This window comes from Leptinotarsa decemlineata, unplaced genomic scaffold, assembly GCF_025532065.1.
Source record: "Leptinotarsa decemlineata unplaced genomic scaffold, Ldec_3_MD MMD2_P_RNA_scaffold_9, whole genome shotgun sequence".
Lineage (NCBI taxonomy): Eukaryota > Metazoa > Arthropoda > Insecta > Coleoptera > Chrysomelidae > Leptinotarsa > Leptinotarsa decemlineata.
In genome coordinates this window covers 15,032,485-15,057,918 of record NW_027412536.1, presented here as the reverse complement: position 1 = coordinate 15,057,918, position 25,434 = coordinate 15,032,485, and the positions used below count along the sequence as shown (strand labels likewise).

The window sequence follows — 25,434 nt, the reverse complement described above, 5'->3', positions numbered from 1 at the left end:
TGGAAGGTGTTGTATTGTAATAAGTATCATTTTTATTGATACCAATATTCACATCCTCTATATTACAAATACAACACATAGATTTTCGAGGTATAGGACCATCATTAACATCCGAATCTGAATTTTGATCGTGGTGGTGCTCATAACAATATCTATGTTTCATTATATCGATGTCATCTTGCAGATGCTTAGGCAACTTTTCCCAAACATATGCAATCTCATGTGCAACACATGCAAGTATCACTTCCTTAGGCATATTTGCAAGCATCACTTCATCCATTTTTTTCAAGGTACCATATTTTGAAAACATTCTAAGTGAAAACCCCATTCCCTTGATAGCCTCCCGATCCAGTTTTGGTGTTGAATCCATTTTTATTTGGAAAATTATTTAGAGAGAAACTGCAAGCACAAGTGACCACAGAGAACTGTATTAAATTTCTGTTGTCGATCATAGTTATATTTGATTTTTACATTCGAACATTTTCGAAAGAATCGAGTCAATTCCAATGGTGGGGGTAGATCTCCAAAACTATCGAAATATGCGACTTCTTTCCCACATTTTTTATATGCCACCCAATGTGTTCCTGGTCCACTTATTCCATCTAAATTTACAATAGCTGTCTCGTTTTGTTTTGGACCTGAAGATGGTAATCTATCACGCATAAAAACACCACAAGAATGTGGAATTTTCATTTTGTGTGCATAATAACTGAGATCGAGATCAGTAAGAGGCCTCTGAGGTAGGGGTTCAATTAGTTTTTTGTTTTGTTTGTGGCTTTGTATGGTTTTAAATATAGTCCTAAACCTTAATTTCACTTCTTTTTTTTATTTTATTTTCATTTCCTAAAATTACAAACATAAACTTAAAACTATCTTAATTAAATATTCCTAACTATCCTAAAATTAATCTTACTACACTTACACTTAATCTATGGAAAAGTTTTTATGAAAGTCACTAACGAAGAGGTATCTGCTTCACACTTTTTCTCCAGAGATGCATACTTCCGATCTAGTTCGGCCATTTCTTTTTCTAATTCCCTCCGTCGGTTAACAATTTCAGCCATTTCGCGCTTCCTATTAACCAACGCGGCCTCACTAGATCGAGAAGCATGTTCTGCTTCCTTACATCTCTGTAGAAAACTGCTCAACATTTCACTAACCTCTCCGATAGGCTGTCGCACTTGTGGCACCAACACTTCAGGATTCGCCGCCGGTGTTGCCAGCATCGGCGAAAGCGGCACCACCGACGGGGTGAATACGATGGGAGCCTCCTCCGATGGGGACAATACGACTGGTGGCTCCTCCGGAGAAGGCGCCCTGGGTTGTTCCACTACTGCTGCGAGTGGTGTGGAGGGCCTTAAGCTCTTACGAGCGGTCGACCAACTACCTGCATAAGGATTAGTCCTATTGCAAGTAGCTCGGTACTTAGGAATAGGACCAAGCCTCGCTGCAGGTCGTTGGCAAACCTTCTTCACAGCCCTGACTTCCTCCTCCTCCTCGAATAAGTCAGGGCTGCACCTAACTCGCGAAGTGGTTGCCTGGTCACTGGTCACCGGCCCCGAAGTGGCTGCCTTCTCCTGGTCACTGGACACCGGCATGATGGATGCCACAGCATTATTTGTCTCCTGGGTATTGTTTGCCATTCTGAAAATGAAATATAATACAAAGTTAGTTGATATAAAAAAAATAACATTGTTAACTTATTTGTAAGTTTGTCAAATTTACAAGTGAAAGTTATCCGAGCCTCTGCAATTTTATCGTCAAATGCTTGACGGGCATCGCGAGCAATATTGCCTATTGTGGATTGTATTGCAGCTTGTAGGGCTAGAAGTATAACCTCCTTTGTTCCGTTAATTTCCCCTCAAGATATGATACAGTTACACAATCACTCTTGTCAATTGGCTCACTTTTATTTTTCAATATTTTTCTTTGCATGTCATAATGACCATCTTTTGTTAATTTAAAACCAATCCCGGGAGGACCTCGAATGACATTACCACCCAATTTTCTTTTTCTACCAAACTTATCGATTGTTTTAGACATTGTGCACTCTACGATGATTCTTTTCAAACTGATATTTCTTTCATTTACATTATGCTATATACTTTGCAGTAATTGGTTAGGAAAATAGAAATGAAACAAATAATATTTTTATCATTTTTTATTCATCTAAGTAACTTGGTAAAAGTGATACATATACAATACATAATACAATAATCACAAATAAGAATGTTCCGGTTTGAAGGAATAAGCAATAATACTTCGAATTATAATTCAATGATTCATCCCTACAGTCAACAAATTAATTAGTTGGTCTAAGGCGCTCTCTTGAGAAAAAGAATGAACGATTTCAGACACCCAACGAATGTTATCATTAGGATCATTTCGATAAAACTCTATATCGCTATGACCCCATGGAAGAGTTCGAGTGGTATTCAGAATGATGAATCTCTTGTCATGATACGATAAAGCGACTTTATTTTTCAATTCAGTGTAAATATCATGCAATACGCTTCTGAACGAGTTCATCTTCCTGAATATCATACCTTCCTCTTCAATGAGTTTTTCATAGTCTTCACATGTCAATTCATTCTTTATAAAGGATCGTTTCACACCTTTGGCCTTCTTCAGTTCACCATCAACAGATTTCACGTAATACGCTTTAGCACTTGTACCGTAAAAGCTGATTATTGGATCATTTGGGAATTCATCTTTGAAATTACCCAGAACTGACTTTGTCACTGGAATATTGAATTGGTTTCCTATTTTATAATTAGATGTATCGAACTTATTTATATTATTTTTGATAAATTCATAGAAATTGTCTGTATTTACTTTGAGAATAAGGGAGTCGGTATCAGTGTAGAGTATAGACGCATCTTCTCCAAACTGTTGTTTGATACATCCATAGAAAAAATCATACATAACTGTTTTAGATAATTCTAGAATGGAAAATCCTAAATATAGTGGTTTATCATAACGAACTTTTACTCTAGCCAATTGAATGGCAACAAAATTTTCTGTAAAAATAGAGCATTTTTTAAAATTTGGTCGCGATATGAGACAACTAGCACCTATAGTTCTTTTTATATTTTCCCAATGTGTAATGAGTCTAAAATCAATTATATTGTCTACGTTTTCCATTGTTTTTCCATAGACTGCATTATTCATTAGTTTGTAGAAATCTTTTTCAGATTTGTTATTAGACCTATTACGCATTTCAGTATTCAATGTATATAAGGCTTCATCCAACATGATTGCTTAAACCTCAATACTTTATGTGTGTTCATCACTATCAAAATCAAATCACTATTAAACCATGATTGACAGCTTGCTGTAAGTTTCTATAGTGAACAATATATTTTCTTTTGTCGTTTAAATTTGGAATTAATTTGGGAACTTTCGATTTTGCATATGGAGGTATCAAACGTTCAACTAAGAATGGTAAATCGGAATGTTTATCATGAAGTTCTTGGGGATAATGTATATCCACTTCCAATACATATCCATAAGGACTATCAATATCCACATTCATTATATCAAGATTGAGAATTTCATGAGGTGCTAACCATGAAAATTCACCTGTTGGTAATGGTTGCGACATGCTATGACCATATAGATTTGTTGCATCCAAATATGAAATGAATGAAGATGGTTCATTTGGATTATAATTCGGTAAAAATTTATTGTTTGCTTTATGTTTCTTTTCACTACATTGACTTATTCCACCACGAATACCTTATTGAAAGAAGTGAACCATATCAATATCAGTTAGTAATTCCAATTCAATATTAGTATATTTCAACATGGCATCCCACGATAATCCGGGTGCAGTGAAGTATTGTGCCGGATCCAATTTATATTTATCAACAGATATATTTCTAAAGTTTTCAAAAATGTCACATAATAGTAACACATCTGACTTTAAATATAAATCAGAGTATTCACCCAAATCCTGACATTCGAATAAATTCCAAACAAGTTGAGCTCTCCCATAATCATTATCTGATATATGTTCACAATTGAGTTTATCATAAAATTGATTTTTGGTTGGAAGTCTTGGATGATTCAGTTTTTTGATGTCATCAACAAAACTATAGGGAAATACACCTTTCTTTCTCATCAAATTGAAATTTTCAATTTGTGGGAAATGTTTGCGCATCTCGATACACTGATCAGATGTTAAATTTGCACCTAAATTCTCCAAAGAACTAGGCATGAATCTGAAACTATCAATGAATCTCATTTTCAAATAATTCTTCTTCACTCTACCATCTTTATCCGTATAGGAGTGTGTAAAGAGATGTTTTGTGAAAGATATATATTTCTCATTAGTTTGTGGGATGACATCCACTTTATCTATGTTTTTATACAATTACTTAAAGAATAAATGACAATCATATCCACTCAGATTGTGAAAAATTATAGGAATGAAATTTGGTAATTTAAAATTCAAATTACAAGATGAATGAGCAGCAGGGGACCTTTTTTTTCCTGTGAGGTGACAATGATCCCTCACTTTGACTTCGCCATCATTAAATTGTTCAGAACAAATGCCACAATTTGTGGCAGAAGCAAACTGTTCCTCTTCCTCAGGAGTTTGTACATCCATAGGAATAGGAAACCTGAGATGATTTTCATAAATATTTTTCAAATCATCTTCGATTTTGCTAACGAATTTCTGGGCTGCATCCACACCCCTATACGAAACAAATTTTGATAAATCATCATTGTATGAACATTTAATCAAATAAGCAAATGAATAAGGCTCATGTTTGAATGTCTTGATCGAATACGAGTATTCAGGATTTGGTTTAGTGGTTTGAATCGGCTTCAGTACTGATTCAAAATCGGCATACACTACAAATGGTACCTTCATTTGTTTCTCAAAGTTTTCAAAAGTTAGTATATTTTCAGGTACCGTTTTCCCATATTTATTGACTTTGAAATTGGTTGATGGTGTTGTAGTACTCAAGTGATTACAATCATTTATCTTATGACGTAATAGTAATTGTTCATTAGAAAAATATAATAAACAGCCATCACAAAAATATTTCTTATGTTCATGAGCCGTTAATTGGCTTGAAACTAATCTTGAAAGATCTTTGATCCAATAATAATGATTATTACCGAAATCATCTGTGATAAGTAACAAATTGACATGTCTTCTAAGTCTTCTCTGAGAGTAACGTAATGGTCCAATTATTTCATACATGATTTTACCCTTCTCGAATTTACTTTCTAAACCGTACACATTAACTGAAATATCATTCTTGTCTTCAAATTTCACAATATCCTTCAACTTTACCGGAAAATTCATACCTGTTACATCTATGACTGTACTGAAATGTGGATACGATGAAACTTCTGACGTTCTATCGATTGCAGGATGTAGTGCTGAAGTGATAGCCCATGCAAAACAATGCTGATCTTCATTACGGACATTAACCACGACCTTCCTACGCTCGATACATTCAGGCAGCTTCACATATGAACATCCACTAAGCGGGCTGTATTTATTAATGTTCAACTCCAGATACATGATTTTTTCAACCTTAAATACAAAACAAAATTAATAATCCATCCAATTAAAACAAGGTAGAAATGCTTACCTGAATCACGTTCCTGGAATTCTGTAGTTTGAGCGATAATCCCATTTCGAAATCCATCAAATAAGGAATTCAAATCAGTAGATTGATCAACTGTTCTATTCTGTGAATTAAATGATTTGGTTTCCTTCAGGTCTTGTGTTTGTAGAATATAACTCCCAAATACTTCCACATTCACTTTGATGATTTTGTGAACCCTTATGGCCGATTCCAATAATTCTATAACTTTCTGCCTGATTTCATTAAAGAATAACATGTAATCGGTGGAAACAATGGAACTCTGCACCCTGTATGTCGCAATCCGACGTTTGAAGGCGCTCTTTATAATTTGAACACCATCACTGAATTGAACACATGTATTATTCTTATGTTGTAGAGTTCTATTGTGAGAATTCACTTGAGTCAATGGAATCATCACATTACAACAATTACATGTGTACATAGGTGCTGCAGCGTCATCTAATCTCACTCGTTTCACTGATGGACCTCCTTGGCAACTCTGAAGCTGATGACGACGAAGGTTGTCACTACGACTAAAAGATTTACCACATTCACAAGAATACATTTTCTATGATATGTTCTCACTAACTCACTCGATGAAAACTGACATAACCAACACTCACCCGCTTCTTAAATACCATAGTCCACGATGCCTGCGCATCACCGTCGAGAGTGAGGGTAGGTAAGGACACATCGATGCATCCACTAGAGATGCCTTACGTCACAGCCAAGCCCATCTCCCAACTTGATGCGATAACAGTTGCCGGTACGAGCAAGCAGTGGTCGTTGCGCTCTCGGAGAGGGCAGACGTTTGCACAGTCCTCGCCCGCCTGCGTGTCACCATTGATGGCGAGGGTAGGGCGATGCGTTACGTCACATCATTCACTGCTTCGAGAGCGATACGAACAAGCAGTTGTCGTTGCGCTCTCGGAGAGGACAGACGTTAGCACAGTCCTCGCCCGCCTACGTGTCACCATTGATGGCGAGTCTGGGGCGATGCGTTATGTCACATCCTTCACTACATCGAGGGAGGTGAGAGCAGACCGATGAATACGCATTACTCTGCCACACGTCGTGGAGTGAACATGTCGCTCTAGCCGTTGAACGGTTATTGCTGTGACGTCACTCCACTACTAACTTGGTGCCCCCACACCGATGGAGCATTCATTACTTGGAGGATCTTCGAAGTATGCAGACGTATGTTTGTACATAGACAAACAAGCACATGATGAAACCCTGTACCGTGCATTCTCTTACACACACACACACACACATACAGGTTTGATAATATTAGTGGATCCCGTGCATGAAAGGTATTTGTGGAGCCAGCTCTGAAATATAGCTGAAGTGATGCTAAAAAAAATCAGAACCATGGAAAACTAATTTGTTTTGCTTAACTCCCCGGGATAAGACATATATGTTGAAAAACTATTTGTGGCACCCTGGATCCACTAATATCATCAGACCAGGGTGTGTACGAAATATTCCACAAATATTAATCTTCGAGGTGAGTGTGTATCAGATATTCCACTATCATAGCACAACATGTATTTTGTGTGAGGAATATTCCACAAATATCATTCTATGAGTTGAGTGTATCAGATAATTCACCAATAAGTATAAGAAAAAATTTATTCAACACACAAATTTATTTATCTGGTGAATAGATGATAGTTAAAATAATAATTGGAAAACTAAAAATATTATTTGCTGATTTCAGGGACACCTAATTTGTAATTAGATTTATCGAAAGCTAGTAATTTATGGATAGAAAATTAAAATTCAAGAATTGTGTTCATGATATAATTTAGTATATTTTTGCCTTGAAGAAGCCATTGTATGGTGAAACATATGTCGCGGTTTTGTAAACTATCAATCTGTGAAAATCGATTATAAAGTTTTATTATGAACATTTGTTTCTATTTTGTTCACCAACTTGTTGGATATCTATACTAGAACTTCTGCCAAGTCCACAATTAAATTGTTCACGTTCCTTCCATGTTCTTTTTTGGTGGAAAAGGAGTGTGAAGGATACTATGGTTCATAAAGCTGTGCACTGGACAAGATGTAGCTTTCAACAAGTCGTTGTGAAGATTAAACAGTGTAGGTACTGGAATTGATCCCTGCGGGACGCCTGCATTTATAGATAGAATGTCGGATAAAACTCCATCAACTTCTACGTGGAGTGATTTGTCAGAAAGGAAGCTAGATAGCCAGGGATACAACTGTGAGGCAAGTCGTAAGATGGAAGCTTGGCGACGAAACCCTGGTGCCATACGCCATCAAACGTCCAGGAAATATCTAATGCAACAGCCAGAGTTGTTCCATATTTCAGGTAAAAGACTATGAATTTCAATTCCATTCACAGTTACATTTTGTTGAATCAATATATAATGGATTTGAATCCGGTGATCTAAGTGGACAAGCCATTGGACTTTATTATTTGAAAATGTTTTACTGAAATAATCAACAACAATATATTCTGAAGTTGAGTAAACCACATTCATCTTATTGCAACCAAGGACTATCCCATTGATAACTAATAGGAAGTTCATCTGTTTGATTGAAGGTGATTGACAATGTTTCGTGATGAATTTCACTAGTTCGGACTTCCATTGTCTATTATATAAAATGATTTGAAATCCCTGAAACAAGTAAAAAAGAATGAATTAAAAAAAGAATAGCTGAAAATAACAATTATATTAAGCAACAATGAACCTGAAATGAAATGATAGTGAAATAACCTACAAGTAAAAATATAATAATTGAATAAATAAAAATTAAAGGAATGAAAAAAGAAAATGATAAAAATAAAAAAAGTGTAGAGATTCCAAGTCACGTTAGTTCACGACGTTTCGATTGTTGGTATCTACAATCGTCTTCGGGTGATGACTGGACTGATTCCTCCCAGAGATGACTATTTTATAGGTCATTGAAATACTTTCACTTTCTCTGCTTTCTATTTTCCGCTTCACTGATTCCGTGAGAGATGACCGTTTTGGCGGGAGTTGGCCATTTTTCGTTTGATGATGGGTTTCCATATGTTTCGTATTTCTACGCTGGCCTGGCTGAATACGTTGTTGGACAACATGTATGCGGCTTCCTTAAATTTTCTCCTAAACCAATGTTCCTCTCTGTGCAAGATCTCAGCTTGGGACCACTCGATGTTGTGTTGATGGGTCCAAACATGGTCTGCTATTCCTGATTTGCTGGTTTCTCCTCGCTGTGTGTGCTACTTGTGCTCGGCAATGCGAGCATTCAATGGTCTCTCAGTTTCACCAATATAGGATTTTCCGCACTCACAGCGTATCCGGTAAATGCAATTCTTGGAATCGCAGTCTGCGTTTGGTGGCCTGGTTTTCGTGAGGCTGCTACCTATAGTGTTACCGGATCTAAAGCAGGTTCTGATGTTGCCCTTGGAACCAATTCTTCTTATCCTCTCCGATAATCCTCTGATGTAGGGAAGTGCAAGCAATGGTTGTGACGGCTTCTCTTCCTTGCGAGGCTCCTGCTGTCTTTTAGCCAAAGTCTTTTCTACCATCGCTTTGGAGTATCCATTCCGCTGAAGATCATTTTTGATGATGTCTAGTTCCTTCTCGAGACCTTCCTTTGTATTACAGAGCCCAAAAGCACGGTCTAATAGAGTCTTGATGATTCCCCTTTTTGTCGATTGATGGTGGTTGGATTCGTGGTTCAGATACTGTCCCGTATGAGTAGGTTTTCGGTATACAGATGTTTCCCACTTAGTGTCGGTCCTCTTCACCAAAACGTCTAAGAATGGCAATTCGTTGTGGATTTCCTCCTCCATTGTGAAAGTGATGGAAGGTCTCACGCTGTTGATGTGTTTAAGGAAGGTGTCTAGTTCAGTCTTCCCATGGTTCCATATTATGAAGGTGTCGTCAACATATCTCAACCAGACTCTAGGTTTCTTGTGGGCTTCTTCAATGGCCAGAGTTTCAAACCACTCAATATATATGTTGGCTATGACTGGTGAAAGTGGCGATCCCATTGGCAGTCCCACATCTTGTGTAAAGAATTCGTCCTTCAGTTGGAAATAACAGTTTCGTACACAGCATCCTAGTAATTCCATAATTACTTCTATAGGTAGATTCGTTCTCTCTTTCAGGTTCCCGTCTTCGGATAGCTTTCTCTGTATGAATTGGAGTGCTTCTTCGACCGGAAAGTTGGTGTAAACGCTTTCCACGTCGAAACTAATTAGTTGATCTTTCTGTGTAACCTCAATTGACCCTAGTAATTCGACAAAATGCATTGAATTCTTCACAAAGGACGATGTTTTTCCTTGTAATGGTTGTATTAAGGGAAGTAAAAACCTAGACAAGTTTTGAGTAGCCGAATCTCTGGAGCTGATGATCGGTCTAAGCGGAACGTCCTTCTTGTGGATTTTGGGTAGACCATACAAGTGAGGGGGCTTACTGTGGTGCGGTGTTAGCCATGATCTTTTCTTGTCCGAAAAATAGACTTGGTGTTTTTTCAAAATCTAGTATAACTTCCTTTCCATAGATGCAGTAGGGTCCCGTACGATCTTTGTGTATTGTCCCTTCTGCAGAACCTCTTCGATCTTCTGTTCGTAGAGAACGGTATCCATTACCACAGTAGCGTTTCCTTTATCTGCAGGTAGGATCTTGATGTTGTTGTCTCTACGTCTCTACTGCTCTCTAATTTTTCATCTGAACTCTTCTGCCTCGGTCTGGTCAATAAGGGAACTGGTGGATTCCACTGCAGTAATTATCTCCAAAGTTGGCGTAATGGCAAAATTCAGGCCTTTCCTCAACAGGGTTTCCTCTATTCCCGTGAGCGGGCGGGAACTCATGTTGATGACGTTGGTGGCTTCATAGTTGTCCTGTTAATTGTCCTGTTAATTATCACCGTTGTAAGAGGTCAACTTTGCTGCAGGATGCCACAGAACGATTCGAGGAAATAAGAAGAGAGACATTGGAAGAGGATCATGGACTAATCTTTGCCAAGATTGAAAGCACGTGCTTGAAGAGCCGCCAAGACATGGAGAATACCCACTACAGAAAGTGGGGGAAGTTAGTGAGGAAACAATGCCCAAATACAGACCGAAAACAGGACAACTATGAAGCCACCAACGTCATCAACATGAGTTCCCGCCCGCTCACGGGAATAGAGGAAACCCTGTTGAGGAAAGGCCTGAATTTTTTCCATTACGCCAACATCTGTGCCCACTTTGGAGATAATTACTGCAGTGGAATCCACCAGTTCCCTTATTGACCAGACCGAGGCAGAAGAGTTCAGATGGAAAATTAGAGAGCAGTTGGATCGAGAACCAGTTCCAACATCTAACATCAGCAAGGAAGAACGTAGAGCTCTGAACGGCCTACGTAGAGACAATGACATCAAGATCCTACCTGCAGATAAAGGAAACGCTACTGTGGTAATGGATACCATTCTCTACGAACAGAAGATTGAAGAGGTTCTGCAGGAGGGACGATACACAAAGATCGTACGGGACCCTACTGCATCAATCGAAAGGAATTTGTACCAGATTTTGAAAAAACACCAAGTCTATTTTTCGGACAAGGAAAGATCATGGCTAACACCGCACCACAGTAAGCCCCCTCACTTGTATGGTCTACCCAAAATCCACAAGAATGACGTTCCGCTTAGACCGATCATCAGCTCCAGAGATTCGGCTACTCAAAATTTGTCTAGATTTTTACTTCCCTTAATACAACCATTACAAGGAAAAACATCGTCCTTTGTGAAGAATTCAATGCATTTTGTCGAACTACTAGGGTCAATTGAGGTTACACAGAAAGATCAACTAATTAGTTTCGACGTGGAAAGCGTTTACACCAACGTTCCGGTCGAAGAAGCACTCCAAATCATACAGAGAAAGCTATCCGAAGACGGGAACCTGAAAGAGAGAACGAATCTACCTATAGAAGTAATTATGGAATTACTAGGATGTTGTGTACGAAACTGTTATTTCCAACTGAAGGACGAATTCTTTACACAAGATGAGGGACTGGCAATGGGATCGCCACTTTCACCAGTCATAGCCAACATATATATGGAGTGGTTTGAAACTCTGGCCATTGAAGAAGCCCACAAGAAACCTAGAGTCTGGTTGAGATATGTTGACACCTTCATAATATGGAACCATGGAAAGACTGAACTAGACACCTTCCTGAAACACATCAACAGCGTGAGACCTTCCATCACTTTCACAATGGAGGAGGAAATCCACAACGAATTGCCATTCTTAGACGTTTTGGTGAAGAGGACCGACGCTAAGTGGGAAACATCTGTATACCGAAAACCCACTCATACGGGACAGTATCTGAACCACGATTCCAACCACCATCAATCGACAAAAAGGGGAGTCATCAAGACTCTATTAGACCGTGCTTTTGGGCTCTGTAATACAAAGGAAGGTCTCGAGAAGGAACTAGACATCATCAAAAATGATCTTCAGCGGAATGGATACTCCAAAGCGATGGTAGAAAAGACTTTGGCTAAAAGACAGCAGGAGCCTCGCAAGGAAGAGAAGCCGTCACAACCAGTGCATGCACCTCCCCTTCATCAGAGGATTATCGGGTAGGATAAGAAGAATTGGTTCCAAGTACAACATCAGAACTTGTTTCAGATCCGGTAACACTATCCGTAGCAGCCTCACGAAAACCAGGCCCCCAAACGCAGATTGCGATTCCAAGAATTGCATTTACCGGATACCCTGTGAGTGTGGAAAATCCTATATTGGTGAAACTAAGAGACCATTGAATGTTCGCATTGCCGAGCACAAGAAGCACACACAGCGAGGAGAAACCAGCAAATCAGGAATAGCAGACCATGTTTGGACCCATCAACACAACATCGAGTGGTCCCAAGCTGAGATCTTGCGCAGAGAGGAACATTGGTTCGGGAGAAAATTTAAGGAAGCCGCATACATGTTGTCCAACAACGTATTCAGTCAGGCCAGCGTAGAAATACGAAACCCATCATCAAACGAAAAATGGCTAATCAGTGAAGCGGAAAATAGAAAGCAGAGAAAGTGAAAGTATTTCAACGACCTATAAAATAGTCATCTCTCGGAAGAATCAGTCCAGTCATCACCCGAAGACGATTGTAGATACCAACAATCGAAACGTCGTGAACTAACGTGACTTGGAATCTCTACACCTTTTTTATTTTTATTATTTTCTTTTTTCATTCCTTTAATTGTTATTTATTCAATTATTATATTTTCACTTGTAGGTTATTTCACTATCATTTCATTTCAGGTTTATTGTTGCTTAATATTATTGTTATTTTCAGCTATTCTTTTTTTAATTTATTCTTTTTTACTTGTTTCAGGGATTTCAAATCATTTTATATAATAGACAATGGAAGTCCGAACTAGTGAAATTCAAGTTCATCTGTATTCTGCAAGATTCCCACATATTTTGGCTCGGCAAATTGTTGTCCGTGAATAGAAAACTAGTTTGATATCTCTTTTTCTGAATTTGACGGAGTTCTCTTGGACATATATTGGTTCCTTCGATTGAAAATGCCTGAAATCTTGGATTTGGAATTATATTTTTAGCAAAATTTGTATCATATCAAACTTTCCTTTGAAGTTTCCTTGGTAATAATGGATGATATTGGATGAAGAACTGTAACATAAGATCATAATATTTTCAATAGATCTGAGGAAGTCACAGTGTAGATAATTCCAAGTCCACAAATCCCATACAAAATTATTAATTTTTTTATAAAAACACGAAAACTATGTCACTGTTACTCTACATGCGTTCTACTCGCCAAGTTGAGATCATCAGGATCTATAAGCTATTGATTATCTACAAAATTACCTGCTCATATCAATTACTCAGTCTGGGAATAAATAAAAAAAATATATCTCCTGATGACTGACAGACCATGCGTCGTGTAACAACGATATATATGTATATGCATTTTATAAGTATAAATTTCTTGAGGTTCATTGGCAGTAGATTCGGATACATTTAATTAAACTTTCTACATGTTCTGCTGATAATTTTGTCACACTGTCCAAAAATAATTAACAAATTCATAAGAACTTCGTTTGAATAGTTTTGTTCCATCGTTTTGAAAGTATCTGCAACTTCTGAAGTGACGAAAATGTCGATATTATTAGGAGAATGTCACAACGCTACTGTCAAATAGTAATCATGGCCTGCTTACCAAATACCGAATGGAAATACCATTCTGAAGGGACATTTTCACAAATAAATGTTCATAAGTCCGAAACTTGACTAGTTAGGTATAGGTATGATATACATAGAAAGAAAGCAAATTTCAGCAGCTTTCCGAATTTTCAATAATATATAGGGTGTTTCATTCAAAATATTCAAATTTCAGCAACTTTTTCAAGCAAACGAAAAAACTGTATTTTTTCACCACCCTGTATTGAAGTAACGGAGATTAGGCTGACGTGTGGGAAGTGTCCAAGTATCACCTAACTTCAAACCAAATTTCGATATCATAGTACTTCTTAACTAAAAGATATCGGCATTTTTAGAAGTCATGATTTTCGAAGAAAAAAATTGAAATTAATTTTTATTTCGAAAACGGTAACAGACAGGTATAGGGAAATATCAAGAAAAGTTGTCGGGCAATTGTTGGAAATTCCAGAAATAATATTATATACAGAGTGTTCCATTTGAAAAATCAAAGTTGCTACTGCTTTCTAATAGAAGCGGCAACACCGCATTGTCGAAAATATTTTAGTTGGCTAGAGAATGTCCGAATATGCTCTCCAATGAATTTTCAAAGTGATCCGTTGTCTGGTTCACCAGAAACGTCTAATGTGCCATCCACCGTGAATCAGCCTGTATATGCATTCAGATTTCATTAAGAGTGGATTTGATGTATTTAAATCTCTATCCCAACTCTTACTGATACATAAGATCATTTTCACGATTTTTCATACTTTTTGAAAAATAGTTTTTGAATTCTTTTGTTTTACCTCAATTAAATGAAGTATTCATGAATCGTTTTTTTGTACAATGATTGTTATAATAATGAGAAAGTATCGATTGTTTTTCTCTCCGAATTTATAAGTAACAAAACCTAATAATCCAGTTGGTATTCCACTAATATACACGAATAGGTAGAATATTATTTACACAGCTACAGCCAGAGATTCTAAAAACTTACTGGAAATAACCCATATAGAGGGCGCTCAAAGCAGTGACTTTCGGTATTCCACAAATATTGGTGTGTGTAGCAACATGCATGAAGGGTCTTAGTGGCATCTTACACATTGAAACTACGAAGTAGGTATAGACAGACTCGTCATCAGCTGAACTATGCGAAAATCAACGAAAAAATTGTGGTATGAGCGTGCAAGTATACCACAATTGCGAAGTCTGCCACAAATACTGTTTTTTATATACACAGTGTTCCACTAATATATGTAAACGTACACACACATACACACACAAAATATCATATGAAAAAAAAAAATCTGAACGATCCATGCACCAGACACTTCAAGGTCACAACGCCTTGACTTCACTGCACAACAAAAAAAAGCAAATAACACGTCGTATTGGTGGGGGGAGAATTAGAACCGGGAAAAAATTTCTGAACGATCCATACACCACACCCTTCAAGGTCATATCACCTTGACTTCACCAAACAACAACCAATAAAAAAGCAATTAATACGTCATAGTGGTGGGGGGAGGCTTAGAACCGGCTCAAATCTCCTACTTAAACCTTTAATGATATCAATTAACTCACGTTGAATATTGGCAAGACTAAAGAAAGCCATGTTCATAACTACAAGTTATAAATATACCTAATATCAGCAACCTAAATACAGTGAATATTGAAATTTTCGGTGATTTATTCAAAATAGTTGAACAATATTAATATTTGAGTTTCATTATCGACAATACTCTGAACCTCAAACAAAACTTCCAATAAAAATCTAATAAAATTGTACAAAAATCATTTTTATCAGTAAATATTTGACTTTCTTAAAATTGTTAAATATTTAACTCTGTTTTTCCGTTAATCAGCTGTTGCCCCCATACGAACGACAACTCTCAGAAGCTGAGAAACTTGTGGGAGCTAAGGACTAACGATGTTTTACCTCTCAACGTGTGATTCCTAACACTATCTTCAAAATAATAATTCATCTTCACTTTGAATATTGTCCTACATTACTATCACTACCTGATAACTCTTTAGCATCACTATAGAAACTTCAAAACAGAGGTTTGGGAATTCTTTTGAGGTGTAATTGATATAACTCCATTATAACAATGCTGTGGCTGTTTGACTGGTTATCAGTAGATGACGGGTTGTTTTACTTTTCAATGGTATTTACATTCAAAATAACAAAAGGACTAGCTCCTTTGACCAATTTGTTCTATACCAGCATGATGTTCCTAGTAACACCTTACATATGCTCTGTACCAACTATTCTAGAACAATGAAGTGTCTAGTCCAAAAAGGTCTTCTAGAGTATAACAAACTTCTAGACGAATTAAAGCAGAGTAACTCCAAACATGAGTTAACAAACTTTCTTAAAATGAACAATGTTAGATTATACTAAAGTGGAAAAATTATTATGTATCAAAATGTTAGTATTATAGCCAACATGTAAAAATCTAAATTTGTACATTAGGGTGTACCTATTTGAAATAAAGGTTTTATTAATATGTTTATCTCAATAGAATTGATTAAATGAGGGTGATGATATCTCCAATTATTGGATTGACAGTGAACTCAATTTTCAAGTGTTGGCGACGCCATCTACAGGGCAGACAGAGAATAAACAAGTCTCCTCAAAGAGGCATAACTCGCAACTTCCACTGCAAGGCAACAAATTGAAAACCAGAGTCCAGAAATTATTCAACGCCAGCCAGAGGACGAATCACATCGGCGGTAAATGTCAAAGCTTGGCTTCAGAACTGATCCCATAGATGGTGTTTTCATGAGGGGAGATGTCATCGCCCTCAATTACTCAGACTCATCCTTCATGGACAGTTAAGTCCAGCAAAACATTTGTGGTTCAGCCTAGCACCACTGATAAGACATGTGGCATGTCAAAACAGACAATCAAAAGATTGTAAAAAACTAGCACAATAATAATATATATTGAACCTCGAAATTTATGGAATCAGATATTTTTCACATGTTCAGTAGTTTCATCTTCCGTTTCCAGACAACGGTTGCCACGTGACTTATAACTGTTTAAAAAAAATCTGTTTAAAATCTGTTTTTCCGTTAACCAGCTGTCGCACCCCTACGAACGACAACCCTCAGAAGTCGAAACTTGTGCGAGCTAAGGATTAACGAGGTCTTACCTTTTATCGTGTGATTCCTAACACGGGTTGGACGATAGCAAGTGATCGAACTGATTTTACTGAAGTTGAAATTCTCAAAAGCGGGACACGCGGTCTGCGTTGCTAAGATGTAATACAGTGTGTCTCACTTCTTATGGAAACACCCCCGTATCTTCCGTAATTTTCGAGGTGGAACGATGAAACTCTCAGGACTGATGGAAATGCTCAAAATGCACCTACCACCTGAATGGGGTTGGCCAAAGTGATATACACTGTCCGCCACTCGCGATGGAACACCCCATTTTTACGGTAAAACATTTTAGGGGGCAAAATAGGCTCAAAATTCCTTCAGATTCGTGATCAGGACTACCAACTCACCACGATTACACTTTTTTCCTGAAAACATTTCAGTCCTGAAAAATACGAATTTGTTTCACTTCTCATGGAAACACCCCCGTATCTTCCGTAATAATTGAAGTAGATTTTTTTTTTGTTTTGACATCAAAACATGAACGAACTTTTGTTGTCACATAAATAATTTATTTCTTATTTTGTTGTCAGGAAAGTTATTCCTTCTCAATAAGAGAGAAAATGGTAATTTTGTAAGAGGAACAGAAACTTGTAATAAGTGAGGTTTTAGGATGGTTAATGTTAGTTCATATTCTCATTTTCCCATTATTTAAAAAAAAACAATGATATTTTGTGGCGAAAAATGTTATGTAGTTCAAAATTCTGTCGAAGTACTACTTTCAAAATCACATTTTCAATTAAAAAACCATCAATTTCAAATGATTCAACTGTTGACAATTTTATATTTTCGTGCCTCCTATGAAATTTCCCTCCAATCGAACACATTTTTTTATGCGCCTTCTATTATTTCCTCCAACTATTCTTAGTTCTCTAGGTGTGATTTCTCTACACGCTTGTATAATTCTTGCACGGAGATCTTCTTTATTTGTTGGCCTATCCGTATAAACTTTATTTTTCAAGTTTCCCCATAAATAAAATCCAGTGGAGTTAAATCTGGGGACCGTGGTGGCCATACTACGAGAAGGATATTGGGTCCTATCCATTTCATAGGTAGATTCCTATTCAACCAAACCCTTGTTATGCCACTATTGTGAACTGGTGCACCAACTAACTGAAAAATCATGCTGTGTCTCACATCCAAAGATAGTTCTTCCAACACATCGGAAAATGCATTTTCGAGAAAATCAACGAATAGTCGTCCGTTTAAATTTTGATCGAAAAAAAAGGCCCATAATATTTTCGTTCAGGATACCACACCACACATTAACTTTCTGAGATATTTGGTCTCTACAATTCACCACCCAATTTGGATTTTGTTCAGCCCAAAACCTCATGTTCTGGGAAGATACAACACCATTCGTGGTAAAGGTAGCCTCATCACTGTATAAGATATACTTTAAAAAATTCCTGTCATTGAGATAATTTCCCTGCATCTATAAACAATACTCCATATGGCGGATTTCATCTCCTGGGTTTCAACGCATGCCTCTTTAAACACCTCCATATTTTACTGCGGCTCATATTGAGTTGAAGCGATAAGTTTCTCAAACTAATTCTAGGATCAGCTTGGTGAGCCGTCAATATCGTATCATCATCAATACGTTTTACAATTTTTCTGTCCTTTGTCTCTTGGCCGGTGCTCACGAATAGATTATATATTTTATATACAGTTCCAGGGTGTACAGCTACCTCTAGCGGGTGTCTTCTATTAAATTCAGCAACCGCTTCACGATAAGACCTCACCCCTTCACCAACAATTAAAACAATTTCAATTTTCGCTTGAAGTGACAGACGTGCCATGTTGAACTTTGTCAATCAAAATGAGCTGATATCAGTTAAAATGGGAACTTCAGAAATATTAAATTATGAACAGGAACTCACGAACAGAAAACAACTGGAACACAGGAACAATATCCAACACAAATACAGGAACAATAAACACAATGGGAACAAAAACACGGCAGAAAAAACAGGAACAACGGTGATTCAAAGAACAACAATACTAGAAACAACAAATGCAATGAAAACTGGTCTGGAGGTTAATACAACAAGATCTTTCAACAATATTGTCAGGTTGACAGTAAATATCAATGAGCAACTAACTGTTTTCCATGGTGATTTCAGGGCACCGCATGATTCAATGAAACTGATGTAATTCAATCCCTTCAAATGATTTCAGACAACAAATCAGCAAGTAGGTAAAATAATCTAAATTCTACCTGTTCACCGAGTGCGATTTTTGCTTTAAAAATCAACAGTTGTTTCGGTGTTGCAATGAGAATGAAGATTAATTTTGTTTCGGATGGTAAAATGTTTCCTCAATATGAGAAATGGCTTACCTTGAATTTTGCCGAAATTTTGATATGTTGTAGTTCTTGATGTGCTGATTGAAAGTGTCCACAGCCAAAGCTCAGAATTGTACAGTTTTCGAGATGTAAACCTTTGAATATAGATTTTTTCCATTTTTTGCTCATCAATCGAGAGCTCTCACTTCTGGTTGGGATAGAATTTGGATGTTCAGCAACCAGAATTAGTTTTACGAATAATCTTCTTCAGTTATAATACATGCCGCCATCGATAATTTTTCATACACTGCTTCACACTATCTCGATATGGCTAACCCCATTCAGGTGGTAGGTGCATTTTGAGCATTTCCATCAGTCCTGAGAGTTTCATCGTTCCACCTCGAATATTACGGAAGATACGGGGGTGTGTCCATAAGAAGTGAGACAAATTCGGATTTTTCAGGACTGAAATTTTTTCAGGAAAAAAAGTGTATTCGTGGTGAGTTGGTAGTCCTGATCACGAATCTGAAGGAATTTTGACCCTATTTTGCCCCCTAATATGTTTTACCGTAAAAATGGGGTGTTCCATCGCGAGTGGCGGACAGTGTATATCACTTTGGTCAACCCCATTCAGGTGGTAGGTGCATTTTGAGCATTTCCATCAGTCCTGAGAGTTTCATTGTTCCACCTCGAATATTACGGAAGATACGGGGGTGTTTCCATGAGAAGTGAGACACACTGTATAAATCAAAATGAAAGCAACTTGGCAATATTTCTCAAACACATCTAAAAATTTCAAAAATCCCCAATACAGTTTTGAACATATAAAATTAACGTTTAATAATTGATAGTTGACATATTATTGTTTGTTTCATCAATGGGTTGTTAGTGAAAAATATACTGGTTGAATATAAAAAGTTTTCTGTTTTATCAAAATGAAAAGGTATGGAATATTTTAGCAATTGTTAGAAAAAGCATTTATTTGGGCAACTTAGATGTTAATGCATTAAAGATGGTACATGGTTCTGTAAAAATATAACAAGTACTCTCTGTGACAATTGAGGTACTGAAATGTATTTACTAATGATGATTCATAATTATAAAAATACCAAATCTTGAAAAGATCCGTCACTAATATTATTTGTATTCTACATAGGATCACAAGTTAAAATTAAGACCTCGTATTTGCTTTTGATATAGATATTTGGTTTGGTATAGGTACCTGGTTGTTACTTTTTTTTCAATATGAATTTCAAAAGATGTATATGCAACAAAATTTACCTGAATAAATTCAGTCATCCAGGAAGTGGCATAACTTAGATAAGTGCTTCCAGTTAGAGAAGCCTTTCCTTTTATTTTCTTCAAGGATACACCATTTTAAGGCTGTTTCACTTTGGAGTACTAAAAAAATACCAAATATAAGCTAATAGGAACAAATGCAATTCTGTGTAGAAAATTGATGCAATTTTTTTCATTTTTCAGAATGTGGACTCTTATTGGATGAATAGAAAAACTACTGATGATGTTCATAGGTTCGTTATTACTATTGTTGTCAAAGAGATCCTCAAGTAACTTTTCACGAAATGTCGAGTATATTGCACGGTCAACAAATAAAACTGAATAATGGTATGTCCATAAGCATCAAATTTCTTTAGGAGTGCATTATGCAATCAGGAAAGGTAAATACAACTTCATAATATATACTATTTATTCCAATATAAATCAAATTTGGCAAGATTTCTTTGTGGTATAGTGCGCACAGAAGCTTGTGAATAATAAAGGAGTAGAGGTTCAAATCCTGGGAGAGACACTTAGTTTTAGAAAGTAGATACAATAAATATATTTTCTTGAATATTTTTAATGTAAATATTGTTCAATAAAATATGCCGCAAAAACCGATAAAAGCTCGGAATTGCATTACAAATTGTTCCAAGGTTATTGCCTTTACGTAAGTGTCGGATGCCATAGGCAGGAAGCAGTAAGCAATGCGCTTTTGAAAACTAGTGAAATTATCTAGTAATTATCGGTGTCTTTGGACTGCCACCGCTACTGGATTTAATTTTATGTAATTGAACATGAACGGATATAGAGGCCTTAGTTTAGCGTCCTGTTTCAAGAACAATTGGCGATGAAAAGTATGTAGTACTATTTTGCTACCAGTAGCCTTTTCTGGGTCATCAATAACAAACCTAGATTATCTTTGCCAAATTATAACTTTCATAGAATTTGATTGTATTTATTTTCTTGCTGCTGATTAAAAATAATGCAATGATTAAACCGAACAAATATAACAAGTTTTTGTAAATATAGGAAAAACTGCGCAGTAGCAATTTTTTTTCACTGCATTTTGCGATTATATCAGCTACTTGGGACATTATTCATAAAATTATGAATATTGGAATTCAACACTTCGACCTAGAATAACGCATTCAAATTTGGGACCGCTATGTTCACCTACAATTTTAAAATACCATACGTTTCTATACACATACCTCGTTAAAATCATAAAAATCTTCGGAAAACGTGCAGGCGTGGCGCTGGCAAGTTTTGGTCTCCTTGCCAAAACAAAGACGAAAATCTCAAATGGCATTTCAAACCGGGCGCAGAACTTCTTATGAGTACCCTTACTCATATTTTAAGCCGCAAGATGGTTGGTTTGTTCGACTCCTCTGTTTGATTCTTGGCGAAGTAGACCGATGATAAGTACAACAATTGGTTAATGAATCATCTCTATTAATGGCGCATACCTCAAATCGCAGCCGAAGTCAATTCCAATAATTTAACCCTCATGCATCTTATTTGAAGAATGTCTTTTTGAACTACCAACAAGTATACTGAATACTTTTTTTGTTTTTCAATGGTTAGTTAAGTTTGACATGAAAATCAACAGAAGACATTTGTTTAATATAAATGAGGACAAAAATAAATGAATAATTTTTTCATAGTAAATTTTTCACTTTTCCTTCATTACACTTCTGCAGATTCTCTATTGTGGTACCTTTGTTATGACAAACAACAGCAATAAATATTGACTCCTCCACAAAAAAGTCTTCCTTTCTTTTTTTTTAGGACGAAACAAAAGCACTACTGGAAAATCCTAAAGACGCTCTTGGAGCGGTGCCTATGCGAAAGTAGCTATTCACATTGGCTTTGAATCGCTGGAGGTTAAATCCACTTGGAAAAACATTCTCAAGAAGTTTATTCCACATAAACGCAGTTCTCCAGATGAAAGACACTTGAACACACCCGTGAAAGTATCTATAGAAGAGATACAAATCTCCAACCTTTCTTCGATGTTCCAGGTTACACGTGATGTTCACGTCTCTAATTAGTCGGATGGCTCTTTTCTGGATAGAATCTAACAACTTCAAGGTATGTTTGGGGGCAGAGCTCGGCATATGAGAACAATACTCCAAAAAAGGTCTGATGTGAGCTTTATAAAGCATCCAAAGTTGCTGAGGTGTGTAGTTTTCTGGTTCGGAACAGTGTTCCAAGCTTCGATAAGCAGCCTTTGCAATTCCAGCAACATGATTGTGCCAATACATATTGCTGTCTTCTTTATGTCATGTTCATTAATGACATCTCTGACTATATAAAAAATTCAAAAAATTAGTTTTATACGCTGATGACTTCACAAAATATTTCTATCTGCCAAAACACTTAGACACCAAACTTTGCAACATATGAGTTCTACTTCTGTTTGCTGTAAGGGCATATAGTGTCTTTTTCTAGAAAACACCGTCTCAAAATCAGAATATACTGCATTAACAATGTTTCGATAGAATGAATCAATGAAATGAATGACTCGGGAAGTCTTCGTTACTTCAAATTCAATACCCATATAGAAAATTTACAGACACAACACCTGGGCTGAAAAGTCCCGGGTCTAAGAAAGAAAACGCCTTTTTTTCAAAATTGGCTTTATTCATCAACGTAATCCCCTTCAAGAGCCACACAGTAATTCCAGCACCGCTCTAACATACCACTTTTGTAAAACAATTTATTTTTTGTCTCAAAATAGGTCTCAGTTTCAGCAATAACCTCTTCATTTGAGCGAAATTTCTTACCAATGAGCATTTTTTTGAGGTCTGCAAACAGCCAGAAGTCGCTGAGAGCCAAATCTAGCGAATATGGTATATGCGGGAGCAATTCGAAGCCCATTTCATGCGATTTTGCCATCGTTTTCATTGATTTGTGACACTGTGCATTGTCTGGATGAAATAGCACTTTCTTTTTCTTCAAATAGGGTCGTTTTTTTCGCAATTTCGGTCTTCAAACGTACCAATAGTGGTATATAATATTCACTGTTGATGGTATTTTCCTTCTCAAGATAGTCGATGAATATTACACCACGCACATCCCAAAATACCAAGGCCATAACCTTTCCAGCCGATTGTTGTGCTTTCGGGTGCTTTGGAGGAGGTTGACCAGTTGCTCTCCACCCACTTTAAACAAAGCTTTCTTATAGTCAAATGCTCATGCAATATAAAGTCAACACGTACTTTTGATATCTTTACAATGTCAGCTAACTCACACAACTCCACTTTTCGATCGTTCGAAACGAATTTGTGTTTTTTTTTTATGATTTCTACCTCATTTGGACGTCCACTGCGTATCGTTCTGCATCGTCGGTGTCTCTACGACCACATTTCAAGTCAGCAAACCAACGCTCAATTGTTGTTTCTGATGGAGCGGAGTCCTTATATCACTTTTCAAGCCATTGTTTCGCTTGAACGGTATTTTTTCCCAAGAAGCAGTAAAATTAAAACACGAAATTGTTTTTTATCCATTGTTTTTAAAATAACAAAAGTAGTGTCACTCAGCACAATAACTCATGAGTAGAATATGAAATTTCAACAGCTTTATTTAAAAGACTAACTGAAAAAGCTGTGAATGCAATAAAACTAGCGCAATCTATGTGTTAGGCCCGATACTTTTCAGTCCATGCGGTAATGCGTCAGAATAGTAACTTCTATATTTTGAGCAATTGATGCAATTGCAATACATGTATAAACTCATACCTTCATTCTTAACTTGAATTACTTGTGTTATATACGGTCCCTTCTTGGGCTATATCTTATTGACATGCTAGCAAAAGAACAAAAACACTTCATTAGTGTTTTCGTTCTTTTGGTAGTATGTCGTTATAGTATTATTATAACTGAAAAAATAAAATACATATTCACTTCTATACTCTTACAGAGGCGAGATGATTTTGCCAGGAAGCAGCTAATCACCTTCTCAGGAGGAGAATATCATATTAATCTGCCTTGCACTAAATTCTTGAGCAGCAATCTCCTCCAAAGCAAGTGAGCAAACTTGCTCACCAGCCTACATGACTAATTCTAATGTATCGTCAGGTATAGCTGACATACAGATGCCCTCATATGGGAAGGCTGCTACAGTCAATATTAATCAATCAACTGGATTCTCTTCCTATTCGAGAAGAACTCCCATATGTATGTTTCCAGAGCTGCACATTCCACCCTAAAAGTTAGTACCCTGCATCCACGGGAGAGTACCTTCCTAAAATGCGTCACAGGACACCTCTTTCCAAAGGAACACATTAGCCATATTGTGACTTCGTCCTGTTTAGAGAACCCAGAAGTTACAACCCATCTTATCCAGGTAAAATAAGATAAAAGTCTTACTCTATGAAAGGTTATTGGGTCTCAAGTACAAGATCTTTTTACACAAAAAATCAGTGAGTTATATATGAAATCATCTATAATTGTAAAAAGGTAAAATATTTACCTGCAAAACAATGCATATTTCAATTGTTATTTTATGCAAAAAATTTAAACAAAAAAAAGTTAGTTCTGAAATTTGTACCACTTTTTTTTTGATATATAAATTGCTGTTTCACCTACATGTTCCCTATCTTTCATGTTGCCTTATAAATGACAGATGAAGTGACTTTTTCACTGTATCCGATATATTTCTCATTAGTGTGGAAATTGATACAAATAATTTTTATTTGAAGGTTCAGTAATTGAAAGAAAGGGTTATATCATTGTCACAAATGTCGATAATAACCGCAATGGAATATCAAATTACATTTAATAATTTTGGCATGTCGTACGATCCAAATATCCTGTAATATTTTGATTGATTCGGCCGTTACATGCTGAAGATCCATAGTAATTTCAAAAAATACACCTCACGGTTTGATCTCCACAAACTTTGTGGAGATCAAATCGTAGGGTGT

At 36.7% G+C, this 25,434-nt stretch overlaps 1 protein-coding gene across 1 annotated transcript; it reads right to left on the bottom strand.

Moving 5' to 3' along the window:
* Positions 1 to 805: 805 nt before the first annotated feature.
* LOC141480551 (uncharacterized) lies at positions 806 to 25,431 on the bottom strand. Its single transcript, XM_074170697.1, has 3 exons — positions 21,719 to 25,431; positions 20,508 to 20,627; positions 806 to 1,644 (listed from the first exon to the last, which is right to left on the bottom strand). Exon 3 carries the CDS (start codon positions 1,641 to 1,643, stop codon positions 930 to 932), a length of 714 nt encoding a protein of 237 aa, XP_074026798.1. The 5' UTR covers position 1,644; positions 20,508 to 20,627; positions 21,719 to 25,431; the 3' UTR covers positions 806 to 929.
* Between the last annotated feature and the right edge of the window lie 3 nt (positions 25,432 to 25,434).